General features: G+C 40.8%; 1 protein-coding gene across 1 annotated transcript in view; it reads left to right on the top strand.

Annotated features, from left to right (window-relative positions):
* The window catches only part of CYP7B1 (cytochrome P450 family 7 subfamily B member 1), a 183,974-nt gene that overhangs the window by 146,028 nt on the left and 22,310 nt on the right, over positions 1-15,636 (top strand). The window contains exon 2 of the mRNA XM_082433677.1: positions 9,430-9,566. Coding sequence (XP_082289803.1) covers positions 9,430-9,566 — 137 coding nt within the window. The remainder of the gene's footprint in view (positions 1-9,429; positions 9,567-15,636) is intronic.

Here is a 15,636-nt window from a genome sequence, read left to right as displayed (position 1 = left end):
TGCCATCCTGATAGAGCCAAAACATTTCAGGAGTAAAGGTCTTGTTTCTGACTGCCAAAGTTAACAGATCTTCGTAGAGTGGTACAGAAGTTACCAAAGAGCAGAGAATAGAATCGTTGATAGACTGAAAAGTGGCATTTTTATCCAGGAAGTTTTCATGTATTTTTTGTGAGGCAGAGGTTGTGTGAACACCAGATGCCAATCACACAGCAACAGTGGATTTGCAAGATTATAGGACTGGGGAAAAAATGAAGATTAAGCACAGGGTACAATGGAGATTATTTATGGTAATGAATTGTATAATTTTTCTAGACAGAGTTGGATTAATGTTCATCCTGAAAAGAGATTACAGGAGGTCTGATTCTTGCAGTAAACAAATATTAAGCAGATCATACATGTACAGCATATGAATCAAGAGTCCTAAAGCATATACGATTTATCATTTACAAGGGGAAACAATTAACCTATTCCCTAACTGTGCGCATGAGATGCACTGGAGTCTTGTGAGGGGGGTAGAGACAGTGCCCTCTGTGCCACAAGGCTTCTTCCTGCAAAGCCTTGAAGAGTCTATCAGGTTGTCACAGCCCAGCAGCTGCAACCCCAGTTGTGACGAACACCCCGCCCTCCCGTGGCTGTCACGGAAATCAACTCTGCCTGCCCCGTTTGCAGGTTGCCTGGACCCTGGAAGAAGTAATGGGAGATCCGGGTGGCACAGTGTGTCCACGCTTTGTACAGTTACAGAGTCTGACCCCCAGGGTCTGCTCTTCCTTTTTGGAGTGTGGTTGTTTGTGGCAGGGCGTGTGTGCATCCTCAGGGCGGACCTCAGGCTGCCGCGCCGCTCCCCAACCTTGGAAACATCGCGCTCATTTTTAGAATCAGCCTTTGATTGATTTGTAGAGCTTTTGCCATCGACTGCTGTTTAGAAGACAGTGCCCTCTGTACCTGCCTTTCACGTTCACACTAAAATAGCATCTTCTTTAAATTTCCAAACAATACACTGAGAAGGGCACACTTCGGTGGGATTCTTTCCAAAAATGTTAACAACCTCAGTCTAATCATGCGAAAACATCAGACAACCCAGGTTGAAAGACATCCTACAAAAATCAATGACAAATAATCTTCAAAAGCAGTATGTTTTTGTCATGCAAGTCAGATGACCAGAGGGCCAAACCCCTATAATTTCGCCACACCAAAATAATGACCGTTAACATCTTAAAGCATACTAGAGTCTTTGTATTTATATTCCCATATTTTCTTTAGGGAAAATAATATTATTCTGTTGCGCCTATGGTTACTTAACTGCTTTATTCACTTAAAGGTGTACTGCGCACAAATTTCTCTGAGAAGTAAGTACTGATGGACGCTGAGGTGAGTGTCTCTGTCTGTGGATGAGGGCTCAGGGCGGAGACCTTCACATCGTGTCACTGCCGCTCACCCTTCTTCGCACTGTGGAGACGTGGACACCACCAGCTCAGCCCACCAGGGACTTTGTAGTCAGGGAGTCGCTCCGTACAATTCAGCTCCTCACCTTCTTGAGCTGCAGGCATCCAGGGAACTTTCGTGATTTGCTCTAAAAAGTGCCTCCCTTGCTGGAGTTGAGGGTGAGAAATTTCTTGAGCAGGTTTTCACATTCAGTGGACACGTAGAAGGAGATATGGTGGATCCCACTCAGTACCGTTTCCTCCTTTTCCTTTAAGTTCTGCCCATCAAAAGGCGGGGATCAGTGACCAGTGTATTTATAGGATGACTCAGGCTCCACACATCCACCTTGAGGCCATCTTACTTTTGGCCTTGACAGCACAAGGGGGTGGGGGGCTGGCACACACAGGGTATCCCACTTACTGCCAAAGGTGAATTCGTGACTGAAGCCAAAGTCTGCAACCTTGACGTTCAAGTCAGCACCCAGGGTGGATTTTCTGGCTGCAATACTGTACAGTGGACATTCTCTGCCAGAATTTCCCTGGGGCCTCTTTCTCTTTCATGCTGCCATGATCCGCCAGGTAATGGAACATCTCACCTTCGCCAGCATACTCCACGACAAGGTAGAGTGTTTCCTCCGTCTCCATCACTTCGTATAATTTCATCATGTTGGGGTGACCCAAGGCCTTCATTATCTTGACTTTGTGGGATCGTCTCTGGAGCCCCGAGGAGTTCTGCTGGCTCTTGTTAGTGATCTTCACGGCCACCTCTTTCCCAATCAGGATGTGCCGGGGACACCTCACCTTGGTGAAGGTATCCTTGTCGGTGGTCATTGCCCACATGGGTCTCATCCTCCTCCTTGGCAGAGATGGAGGCAAGAGGCCTTGCAGCAGATTGCCTTTTACTGCATAGACAAAGTGCCCCAAGGTCAGCTTAAAATTGAGAAAAGCTGGTGAAAAACTTGATCCAAATCACCTCAAAAGAAAATCACTTCCAAAGCCTACCTGAAAAACTGATCTTTATAATAGAACCAAAGCACAGGGCCAGACAAAAATGAAGATAAACAAACAACAAATATTAACAAACTTTTTGAAGTGAGAAAAATGAATAAAGAAAAAATGGGAAAAACAGTAAAGAGTAAAGAAAAAAGACAAATGAGAAAAAGAAATAAAGAAAAAAATGAGAAAAATCAAAAAGAGTAAAGGAAAAGTGAAAAGAATAATAGCAAACAAAATAGTCAAAAACCCTACAATGCCAAGGAAGGAACACTTTGGTCAAAGTCCCTCAGGTCACTGAAAACCAGCTTCCTGAGCTAAAAGATACAAAAAAACTTAGTCCAGGCAGGATCTTAAATAGGTGCTTGGAATTCCATTACAATGGCTCCTTATGAGGTCATAGCGAGAAATGGACCTAACATGGTTGAGGATAATCCACAGTAGATATTCTCACTTTTTGGTTTCTAGAACTCTTCACTCTTAAAAAAAAAAGTTGCAGATTGTACCGATTTACATACTGACCAATCCTAAAATCTAGAATTGCCTGTCTTTTGTAAAAATCTCTTTATCTTTTTTAAAAAATGGAAACTGATATATGTTTCCTGCTTAAAATTCATTATATATATGCTTTCTTTTTTACGGCAGTTTGAGGTTTACAAAAAAATGAGAGGAAATTGCAGAGTTCCCCAGACCTCCTCCTGATCCTCCCAACAACATAGTTTTCCATCTTATTAACATCTTGCATCAGTATGGTACATTTGTTACAATTGACTCAACATTGATTCATTACTATTAACTAGAGTCGTAAAGTTTACATTGGGGTTCACTTTTTGTGTTGTACATTATGTGGGTTTTGATAAATGTATAATGACATGTATCCACCATTACAGTGACATATAGAATAGTTTTACTGCCCTGAAGATCCTGTGTTCAACCTGTTCATTCTGCTTTCCTTCTCCCCTAACGACTAGCAACTACTGATCTTTTAACAATCTCCATAGTTTTACTGTTTCCAGTTCATATGATTGTAATCATAATGTATGTAGCCTTTTCAGATTGGCTCCTTTCACTTAGCAATATGTAGTTAAGGTTCCTCCAAGTCTTGTTAGGACATGATAGCTATTTCATTTTATAGCTAAATAATATTCCACTGTGTAGACTTATATAGAAGTTTGCTTATCCATTCACCAGTTTAAAGACGTCTTGGGACTTCCCTGGTGGCACAGTGGTTAAGAATCCACCTGCCACTGCACGGGACTCCAGTTTGACCCCTGGTCCGGGAAGATTCCACATGCCAAGGAGCAACTAAGCCCGTGCACCACAACTACTGAGCCCACGCACCACAACTACTGAGCCCGCATGCTGCAACTACTGAAGGCCAGGCACCTAGAGCCTGTGCTCCGCAGCAAGAGAAGCCACCGCAATGAGAAGCCCATGCACCACAGCGAAGAGTAGCCCCCGCTTGCCGGAACTAGAGAAAGCCTGTGTGCAGCAATGAAGACCCAGCACAGCCAAAAATAAATAAATAATAAAAAATTGGATTATTAAAAAAAGGACATCTTTATTGCTCTCAAGTTTTGGCAGTTAAGAAAAATTTGCTGAAAACATTTGCATGCAAGTTTTTTGTGTAGACACAAAATTTCAACTCACTTGGGTAAATACCAAGGATCATAATTGCTGGGTTGTATGGTATTATGTTTAGTTTTACAAGAAACAGTCAACTCTCTTCCAAAGTGGCTGTACCGTTTTGCATTCCCACCAACAATGAGAGTTCCTGTTGCTCCACATCCTTGTCAGGATTTGGGCCTGTCCATGTTTTGAGTTTAGCCATTCTAATATGAGTGTAGTGGTATCTCGTTGTTTTAATTTGCAATTCCCTGATAACATATAATGTGGAGCATTTCATCTGCTTATTTGCCATCTGCATATCTTCCTTGATGTCTGTTCAAATCTTTTGCCCATTTTTAATTTTTTTTCTTATGGTTGAGTTTTAAGAGTTCTTTGTACATGTTGGATACTAGTCCTTAATTAGAAGTGTGTTTTGCAAAGATTGTTGTTCCAGCCTGCAGCTTGGGTTTTCGTTCTCCTTTTAATACCCAAAGGGTTCTTTACAAAGCACGACGAGGAGCTGATGCTCTCTGGCTCACAGTCTTCCCACTATGTTTGCCTCCTGCACATGCACTTGACCCTTTCCCCCCACCCAGTAGAGTCCCTCAGCTGGACGCTGCCCGAACTCCTCAACTTTTTCAGCTGCCGTTGACACAAGTTTATGTGGTGTGTCTAACAGACTCATAATGAATGTTTGCAGATGAAAAAGGCCATGTGGCTCCCAGGCCAGCAAACAACTTCTTAGAGTTGAAGATTGGTCACATCTGTTCCTGTAAGCAACCCACCCTGCCGTGCCGTTCATCCTGTCTTGGTCCTTCTCAGAGTCCCAGCTTAGCGTGATGTGGCCTCACTATTTTTTCCCCTGTCCTTCCACTTCCTTTATTTCTCTTGCTCCTTAATACCCACCCCCCAAATTCCTGTTTGCATCTTATGCAGAGAAATTTCATTAACGTCATGTCCAGAGAACCTCATCATAAGCAAACACACACCTGGTGAAGCTGTTCTGAATAATGATCATTCTTTCCTTGAGAAAGTCAGCTCTTTGCAGAGACTTCGGGCCTGTTCACCTGAAGTTATTGAGTCTTTGTATATCTTGGCATTTAACAACTTCATTTAGCCAGTGATTGGAAGGGTAGGGAAGTCCATGCTTCAACCCTGAGCAGCTCCATGGAAGGTATAGATAAGCAGGGAGGGTTGACAAACCAAAGAGTCCAGGCTGAGCAAAACCACTTCCAGGCACTGCTTGCAATCTACAAATAACAAGAAAACTAACCCTGCTCTGTGTACCAGCTACTTTCAAATACTCTGTCTCAGCCTGGTTGGTAAATCTCTAAATTGAATATTATTATTCTCATTCAGGGGAAGAAACTGAGCATCTGTCTACACATAGCTAGCCTTGGGATTTAAAGTTTCCCAGGACAAGTCAGATGTGCAGAAATGTAACTTTAATTCTTTATAACTGAACTCAAATTTCCAAGCCCCTATTTCTGCTGATGGCAGAAAACACTGAATATTTGCAGTAAGAAGTTGCTCAGTCACTTCTTGTTTAAAACTTGGTCTCTTTTATACAAAGATTAAATGAGATTTGGGATTCTCTCTTCCTCTTCCTTTCTGTTGATCTGGTGAGTCCTGTTGTACAGATGTTCATGCTGTTCATCTTTGCTTCCTGGGGTGCCTCCTGGCTGGGGTTTTGGGAGTGGTTCTCCTCCTTTGTATCCCTTACTGAAGTGCTCCAGTTGGTTGTCACTCACCTAGTTTCCAGAGGGAGCAATGCATGTGTTTCTATGCTTCCTTGGCTCCACCTGGGCGCTTGCTGAGGCTGCTAGGACGCCAAGGCTCAGACACGTCTTCCGTCCACTCCTCTTTAGGAACCTTCCATCCACAACCCTGGATTGAGGGTCCCTCTCCCCAGTATCCTGAAGAGCATGTTGATTCTTAACTCTCCAGAGTTGTGGGAACATTTTTAGGCATCCCGGTGCCCCCATTGGAGCCAAAAAACAGTGGAGGAATAGAGGATACTTCAAGAATACAGTTCTCAGAGACACTATAAGGCAAATGACATTTCCAGTTAAGTAGCTTCCAGAGTAAGTCAAGGAAGCATAAAACAGAGCAGCTTCAAAAGTGCCTTGCTCAACAGCAAAGTTCGTTCCAAAGGTCAGTGTTATCTTCGGTTACCGCAATGCCCTTCAGTTGTGTAGTTTCTGAAATTTTAACCACCCACACAAAGAAAATCTTTATTCATTAGGAAAAATAAAAAAATTATTAAGGTAACATTGCAGATATTAGGTGACCTGATACGAATATATTGTCTTTACAAATTTTTAATCAACACGTAATTTTATTTTTCCTGGATTGCTGTGCGTGTATCAAGGTGGCTCCCTACTTGCTTAGGAGGTTATTTCAATAACTGGGGTTCCTAGCCTAGAAGGATCGTGGGAAAAATGGAAAAGAAATTACTTTGCAAAGTATAGTTTGCTTTGGAAAGTGTTGGGCTTTAAATGTCTAGGGGAACAATGTGTGACAGGTCAGATCTTCTACCTGTTTATTTAACGAAACGTGTAGCATAAAGATGAACTTCATATATCATTAGAAACCAAGTCTTCTGTGTCGGTCCACTCTTAACTTTTATGTGCTTCTTTTTCACCAAAGGAAAATGTCTAAAATGTCTTTTATATTTTATAGCTATTTGATGTATTTAGACTCTTCTCCACTTTTTGCTTCCAGATAAGTTTGGACCGTACTTGACACTTTGCATAAACTTTAAGACGTGTCCTACAACGTGTAAGGAAGACCTTGCGAGCAGTGATGCAGTGGTCTATGCATAGAACATGGGTTTAGTCATTGAGAACCTTTGTAAGCTTTAATTTGTATAATTTACAGGATATGTCCTTGTGGTCTGTTAAATAGTAAAGAGGATATTTGAGGAAGTGTATATTGTTTGAGTGGGAAAAAGAGGGATATGGACCATTGATTTTGGGGGAGTTTTTTAGTTACCCTCCATTGTTTCATGACCTGCTCCTCTGAAGCTTCGGAACTGGAGCATCACCGATAAGCGTTAAGCATCCCATCCCTTCACTCAGCAGCGAGCAGTCGGTATTTCATTTTCAAAGTCACAGAGCATGAGAGAGACAAATAGCAGTACTTGTGCTGTGCCAGGTGTCAGCAGGCCCTTCTGGATCATTATGGTGATGTCTTTCCTCCCTAAATAATTTTTACAAATACACTGATGAAGACAGATTTCTGTTATCTGTCTTCGATGGGTCGTAAGTTGAACTAGCACTATATTTTTTCCTGAAAATATGCACAGTTGTGACATGGCGTTTAATGGTTCGAGGCTGATTTCTGCCAGAATGAGCATAGCTGAGAGGAACGATGACCCTTTCGTCTTTGTAACAATAAAATGGTTTCCTAATGCGTTTCCCTCACTTTGAATGTTAAGTTCATATCCCCCTGGATTTCTGAGCTCCATTCTTTACCCCCTCGGAAACCCCGTGAAGAATACAACCTTGGACCACATGACAGAGCACAGAGGATGAAATTAGTTGCATTAAATAACGCTATGACAAAAAGCCTTTCAAAATCTTTGTCACAATGCAACATTCAAGTAACATTAAACAAAACAGAGTAAAAAGTAGGCCACGGAAGAGAGTTCGTATCTTGAAAGGAAATTTTGTGAACTAGATCACTTGCAGATTTCGGAAGAGTCATTGGTGAAGAGCCTACATGCTATGGCTGGGGATCTACTCTCCAGTCCTATGTGTAGTCTTTTCTCATTTATTAATCTTTGGACCTAAAGTTAACTGTTACAGTGTTTTCTTGGTACACTTTTATATTTCTCAAAAAAGCAAGTCTTCATTGCTCAAGTTGCATTCAAGAAAATCATGGGGAGTGGGGTGAAGAATAAGATACACATTTCTATGCAATGCTTCCTGTCTTCCTATTCTAAGTATATGTATTTAAACAAGAGCATATATTTTGTAAATTACTATAAAGATAAACTGTCCTCTAAAAACAGAAAGCAAAGTTTTGATACTGATTTCCTTTATTTCTATCACACCTTGGATTTATTTTGTTTCAGTTTATTTTTCCCCTGAAAAATCTGATATATCTTTTTTTTTTCTTTTAACTTTAATTCTACCATGTTGGGTTGTGGGAAAATAAAAGCTTCTGATAGGGTTAATCTAGCTACATAGAATTCCATGCTGAGTATGAACATAATCTTGATCTTTGATTAGATCTGAGCTTGTAATATCTTGTGATTAATCAAAATGGGTTGTACTGTGTGTAGTATAAGTCATCTTCACAGATGGGATAGAGAATCATCAGAGTTCTCTTGAATATTTGTTTTAATCCCTTCTAGGATAAAATGGCTTTGGATCTTTTTTTTTAACTTTAAATCAGATTGAGTTCACCAAATAAATCACTAGGAAGAAATATTTTATTTTATTTTATTTTTTGGCTGCGTTGGGTCTTCGTTGCTGCACTCAGGCTTTTTCTAGCTGTGGCGAGCAGGGGCTACTCTTGGTTGTGGTGCGCGGGCTTCTCATTGCGGTGGCTTCTCTTGTTGCGGAGCACGGGCTCTAGAGCACAGGCTCAGTAGTTGTGGCGCACGGGCTTAGTTGCTCCACGGCATGTGGGATCTTCCCGGACCAGGGCTCGAACCCGTGTCCCCTGCATTGGCAGGCGGATTCTTAACCACTGCGCCACTGGGGAAGTCCCAAGGAAGAAATTTCCAAAACTGGAAGTCCAGTTTTGCTAGGATTATAGGTCAAAAAAGAAGAAACTTGGTTTTTAATTCACAGTATTTCAGTGTTTCACTGAACACACTTCATATGTTAAAAAAAGTTATCTTGTAAAATTTAACAAATATTCCTATTTATTTGGAGTTTGAATAAAAATCTTCATAAAAGAATATAACAAAACACCCTTCATGGAAATAATGTTGAAGTTCTTATTGTTCTCAACAGCATAAAAGATTTTTCAAGATTAATAATCTCCCCTCTTCTAATTATGTAATTCCAGTCTAGTTGAAATCTGATAACAAAGAGCTTTACTTTGGCAACTAAACTACCTGACATCTGACCCCCAGAGCACAGCAAGAGCGCTCAAACACAAAGTGTTTACTGAATGTGTCTGTCATTTCAGCCAACCATTTGGGCCTTACAAGACACAATTTCTCACAAAATTTGCTCACCAAAAATTGTAAATTGAACTGTCTGCCCCAGAGCCACACACACTGGAGGGGCTCAATAAATACATGCCTATGATTATATAGGAATCATTGAATAAAAGAACTGAGAAAAAACTGTACAATTCATCCAGTTTACTTCTAGACTGGATTAATGACCCACAGGTATTAAAATAAGAATGATTTAATTTATCTCTCTTTTTTTTTTTTTTCCTATAGGAGACCTGGTGAACCTCCATTGATAAAAGGCTGGCTTCCTTACTTTGGAGAAGCCCTGAAATTACAAAAAGATCCCCTAGGTTTCATGACTACTCTTCAAAAGCAGTATGGTGATGTTTTCACTCTTTTCCTTGGAGGTAAGTGGCACTTCGATAAGTTCCTTACTTGTATCATAATTTCTCACTTGTTCTTTAATGTTGTTATATTTTTCTCTAGGCAAAATATGGAATATTTGTACATTATTGTTTTATTTGTATGCTACTACAAAAGAAAACTATGTTTTTGAGTATAGTAAACCTCACATTAAAAGAAAAAATTATAGAATTCTCTTGAGGGTTCCTAGGGAACCCCACTCTCCTGGTATCACCTGCTGTTTGGTTTGGTTTAGCTTGCCTTTAAGAATTGTTTCTTGAAAAGCTAGAATGCATTAATGGACTTGATTTTGTAGAGCAGTTTTAGGTTTACAGAAAACTGATCAGACAGTACGGACAGTTCCCATATATCTCCTCTTTCCCCTGATCATAATTCCCCCTATTATGAACATCTTATATTAGTGTGGCACATTTGTTGCAACTGATGAGCTAGTATGGATACAACATTAAAAGTCTGTGGTTTAGGGGCTTCCCTGGTGGGGCAGTGGTTAAGAATCCTCCTGCCAATGCAGGGGACACGGGTTCGAGCCCTGGTCTGGGAAGATCCCACATAACCACGGAGCAACTAAGCCCGTGCACCACAACTACTGAGCCTGTGATCTAGAGCCCGAGAGCCACAACTACTGAGCCCACATGCCACAACTACTGAAGCCCACGTGCCTAGAGCCCATGCTCTGCAACAAGAGAAGCCACTGCAGTGAGAAGCCCATGCACCGCAACAAAGAGTAGCCCCCGCTCGCCGCAACTAGAGAAAGCCCGCTCGCAGCAACAAAGACCCAACGCAGCCAAAAATAAATAAATTTATTTTTTTAAAAAGTCTGTGGTTTACACTAGGGCCCACTCTTTGTGTTGTCCAGTTCCTTGGGTTTTAACCAATGCAGCAGGTCATGTATCTTCCATTACAGTATCACACAGAATAGTTTCACTGGTCTAAAAAATCCCCTGTGTTCCACATATTCATTCCTCTTGCCCTCCCCCTGAGCCCCTAACAACCATGGATCTAGAATATATTTTTAATTTAAAAGTATTTGTTATGGTTCAGTGCACAGAGAGCAGTGTGGGTCTAGGAATGTTCCACAGCTTTCATTAGCACAGATGTGAATAAAGTAATAATCCTGCTGGTGAAAACAAATATATTTGTTATGGTTCTAACTTCAATAAAATGTTTACAAAACAAGGAAGAAACCCACAGCAGGATCACTACGTAACCCAGCACCACTGGGCTGAGAGGAGCTGGAATGTGCTCAGCTCGTCCTCCTGTAAGGGCCGTGCTCTCCAGCTGTAGCAGCTGTCTCTGGCCGCCTAACAAACCTCTCCCAAATGTAATGCCTTAAAACAGCAACTGGTCTTGCCTGGGTCACTTGTGCGGCTTGAGTCATCTGGCTGATTGACTGGTGCTTAAATGGCCCAAGGTGGCCTCGTCACATGCCTGGCTGGGCCTCCTCGTCCGCATGATGTTTCATCCTCAAGAAGATGTCTTTACGTGGCAGCTAGTATTTCAAGAGGGTGAGAGGAAAATCTGTAAGGCCTCCTGAGGCCTTGGCGCACATGTTACAGAACCTCACTTCCAGCACACTCTCTTAGTACGAGCAAGTCACGGGCCAACCCAGATTCAAGGCTAGGAAAATAGATTTCCACTTCTTCCTGGGCAGAGTGGCAGAGTCACACTGCAAAGGAGCCCATGTAGAAAGAGAGAAGAAGTTTATCGTGGCCATGTTTGCATACCGTCTTCCACATCAGCCTATCACCTGGGCTAGGCATTCCTTTTCTTCACTTTTGTCTGCCCCGTGCATGTCCCGGAAGGCTAATCTCTACACAGTAGATTATCTACACGCCTCTGCCCTCTGACTTCTGGTTGGGTGTGCAGGTGGAGGGCGGGAAAGCCGTGTTCTAGCTCTCCATCTCTCACTGGGCTCTGTAACACAGTTCACTTTCCTTCCCAAGAAAATTGAAGACATCAGGTACGCTCTCACTCAGATCCCCACATATCTATCAAATGTTTCACAATTATCCTTACCACCTCTGCTCCAGTTTCAGAGAATGTTCAAGACAATCCATTTACCTGTCCGCATGACCCCTACTGCCTCCTCTAGGCTGGCATTTCATTATTTCTCCCTCCCATATATGTATCTTCATTACTTTCCCTCTTGGGTCCTTACCCTAAGCTTCTAACCATGCTTAATCTTTCCTGTATTTTCCTTCTAGTTACTTTTCACTTCTGTTTTTTCTCTTTTGCATCTAGATTTTTAAAGAGAGTTACCTACCTTTGCTGCCCCCGGTTGTTTAGCTCCCAGAGACCTCCTAGCTGTAACCAGCTTTCTGCCTTGCCGAGGTCATTAATGGGCCATCACCTGCCTGGACCTCTCTATCTGGTGGACAAAGCTGATCCATCATTCCTTCTCGAAACACTCTGTTCCTTCACTGTCTTGACACTGTACCTCCTGGGTCTTCCACCGATGCTGAGCATTCCTTATCTGGGTCATATTTACACGTGCCTCTTTCTTTGCTCAACCCCCTTTATCTTTCTCTAACAGTCCTTGGAATTTTATGTTCTATTCCTAAAGAATTTAGATAATTTCTTCATACTGTAATTATGTTGCCAAGTATCCGAAACAACCTTTTGTACATAGAGCAACTTCACTTTTGTGCTACCACTTCCGTGTCATTGGGAGGAAAAAAAATGATCCAACTGGATGAAATAGTCAGCATGGTCAGTTTCTCACATGAATAGGTAGTATTTGTTTCATTGCCTCTTACTCCCTTGGCTGGCAACTGGCAAGTCTCTTCCAACAGTAATTGTATGCACTCTGATTTCAGAAGAATTGAAATGGAAAAAAAATCATGCGTCTTAGAAACAGAGACATTGTAGTGTATATGGTGATCCTCAGGAGGCTTTCCAGGGTCTAGGCTCCGCCTACCTCTCCAGCCCCGTCTCTTGCTACTATAATGCACCACTAATACACCAAATTGTTGGAATTTCCTCCTCATATACCATGTCCTTTTGCGCCTCTTTTTTCTGTTGTGGTTCTTTCTGCCAGAATGCTGTTCTTCTATTTCTGAGTCATCCTTGAAAGATGACTGACATGGATGCATCTTTTGAGGCTATCGTCACGTATCACTTCCTCCCAAAATCCTTCACTGACCATTTCCCTCCCCGTGGTATGTTTGATGCCTCTTTTCCAGGCTCCAATTAATCCTAGTATCACTTCTGTCATGGCATTTAATAAATTGTGAGTGTATTGCTAGTTCACTTGTCTATTTCCCTTCATTATTTTCTAACTTCTTTACTGCCAACATTTAGTTCAGAGCTCAGCACTGATTGATTCACAAAAAATATTTGATGAGGAAATTCCCAATACCTTAGAGCTGATGAAATACTTACTATAATACAAATAAAGGCCATAGCTGGGGCTTCTATTCTAAATGAGCTTTTGGCTTCATAATACAAAACTCTATTCTTCACTTAAAAAAGTCACTCTTGGGGGGGAATAAATTAGGAGTTTGGGATTAACATATATATACTACTATATATAAAATAGATAATCAACAAGGACCTACTGTATAGTACAGGGAACTCTACTCATTATTCTGTAATAACCTATGTGGGAAAAGAATCTAAAGAGAATGGGATGACCCAGCAATCCCACTACTGGGCATATACCCTGAGAAAACCATAATTCAAAAAGAATCATGTACCACAATGTTCATTGCAGCACTGTTTACAATAGCCAGGACATGGAAGCAACCTAAGTGTCCATCATCGGATGAATGGATAAAGAAGATGTGGCACATATATACAATGGAATATTATTCAGCCATAAAAAGAAACGAAATTGAGTTATTTGTAGTGAGGTGGATGGACCTAGACTCTGTCATACAGAGTGAAGTAAGTCAGAAAGAGAAAAACAAATACCGTATGCTAACACATATGTATGGAATCTAAAAAAAATAAAGGTTCTGAAAAACCTAGGGGCAGAACAGGAATAAAGACGCAGATGTAGAGAATGGACTTGAGGACACGGGGAGGGGGAAGGGTAAGCTGGGACGAAGTGAGAGAGTGGCATGGACATATATACACTACCAAATGTAAAATAGATAGCTAGTGGGAAGCAGCCACATAGCACAGGGAGATCAGCTCGGTGCTTTGTGACCACCTAGAGGGGTGGGATAGGGAGGGTGGGAGGGAGACGCAAGAGGGAGGAGATATGGGGATATATGTATATGTATAGCTGATTCACTTTGTTATAAAGCAGAAACTGACACACCATTATAAAGCAACTGCTTTAACTGCTTTAACTCACAGATGTTAAAGAAGAAAAAAGAAAGCAAACAAACAAAAAACCAGTTTCACTTGTTATCTTCATCTTAGATACTGAGAAGCTTGCTGAATTTCTAATGTCTAAACAATTTGGCCATGGCTATCTTTTTAAACTCAACAGTAGACAACCATAGTTGAATACGAACTGCTACTTCCCTTTAGCTTCTTCCTAGAGTTTGAATAAATTCCTGTCAAAAATCCTTATAATGTATGTGGTTCTAATGATCAGTTTGCAAAATAGCTCATTTGGAAAATGTGAAATGAGGAACAGTGTCTCCCACCTTTGTCCCGTGATGTGATTTCAGTGAGTGTATGTTCTTGTGTGATGAGCAAATGATTGTCATCCCCAAAAGTCTCAAGGGACATGGGTGTCATCTTAATAAAGAAATTAAAAGGTACATCTTTTCATGAGAAACCACGTAAATTCGTGACCTGTCGCAGAAAATAGTTCTCTAATTGGTTTTGTGTGGTGGTGCAGCGGAATCGTTTTCCCTAGATGTCACCCCAGCGAAGCACCACTGTACATCATTGTCAAAAGCTAGCGAAATCTCCCTGATAAGAGGGGGAGTATAATGTGGTCATCCTCATAAAATAAAAAGTTGGCTCATAGTGCACTCTTCCAATGAATATTTTCAGCTTGACATTTAAAAAACGTCTATTGAAGAGCCAGCTAAACATGGAGATCAAAAAGTTATAGTTATGGAAAATTTCTTTAAAATTCCAGTTTATCTCATATTTCTTGATTGGGCATTTCTATTTCAAATAGTCAAAGAGTTGTTCTGAATTCTCTTGGATGCGTTTCTGTACAGCACCAAATATCTGAAATGAAAACATCAAAATTCGGTTATAATGATCCAGATGTCAGACTTCTTGTGTATAAGACATTAGAGTGAATGATGTATTTGTTTTTTTAACATTTAATGACATACTTGGCATCATGTAGCTTCACCTTCCTAAAAGAAGTAATTTTGAAGGAAGTGAAAAGGCTGTTGAGTTAGTAAACGATCGTATGCAGGTTATTCAGGAATGCTGGGGTTAATATCTTAAGGCCCAGCCAGCTCCTAAAAAAGGAAGACAATGAAATTATTGGTAAAGAATACATTAAAAATTTTGACCCCATTTCAAATATACTGCTCAAAAGGATGGTTTTATATATACGTATATTTTTTTTGCAAAAGTGAGCCTCATTTTGACATTTCTATTTTAGACAAATGCAAACTCTGAAATTCTTTAAATCAATATATCACATCAACTGCTGATAGCTTTCTTCTCCCTTCTGAAAACACAGCAAACGATATTGTTTCTATCTTGTGATCTTTGTGAACTAGGCAACTTGCCTGTTGACACTTGGCATTCATTTACATAAAACCACACTGGAACAAAAGTTATTTTTGCTCCAAGAATCCATGGCCTTTAGAATAACTTTTCAAATTTCCTTTGTTAAGAAATTTAAATTCATTTTATGAATGTATATGTGTTTTCCTAACTGTCTGATTAAAGATTACAAAGAAACTCTGGTTTTGCATCTCACGTTAGCAGATGGTGGACAGATGGTTTAAATTAATATTAATTTTGGAAAACTTAGCTTAAATTGTTTATACTGAAGATTAAAAGTTGGAAAGCCAGCTAGCATCTCCAGTGTTATTAGTACTTCCAAACCCACTCAAAAAGTAAAATCCAGAAAATCAAAAGGTCTTACTCAGCAATCCACATCTTATTCAGATAAGAGAGTCAGTA

Source organism: Balaenoptera physalus, assembly GCF_965194825.1.
Source record: "Balaenoptera physalus genome assembly, chromosome: 17".
NCBI classification, from domain to species: Eukaryota; Metazoa; Chordata; class Mammalia; order Artiodactyla; family Balaenopteridae; genus Balaenoptera; species Balaenoptera physalus.
This window is presented reverse-complemented; position numbering and strand designations above follow the sequence as displayed.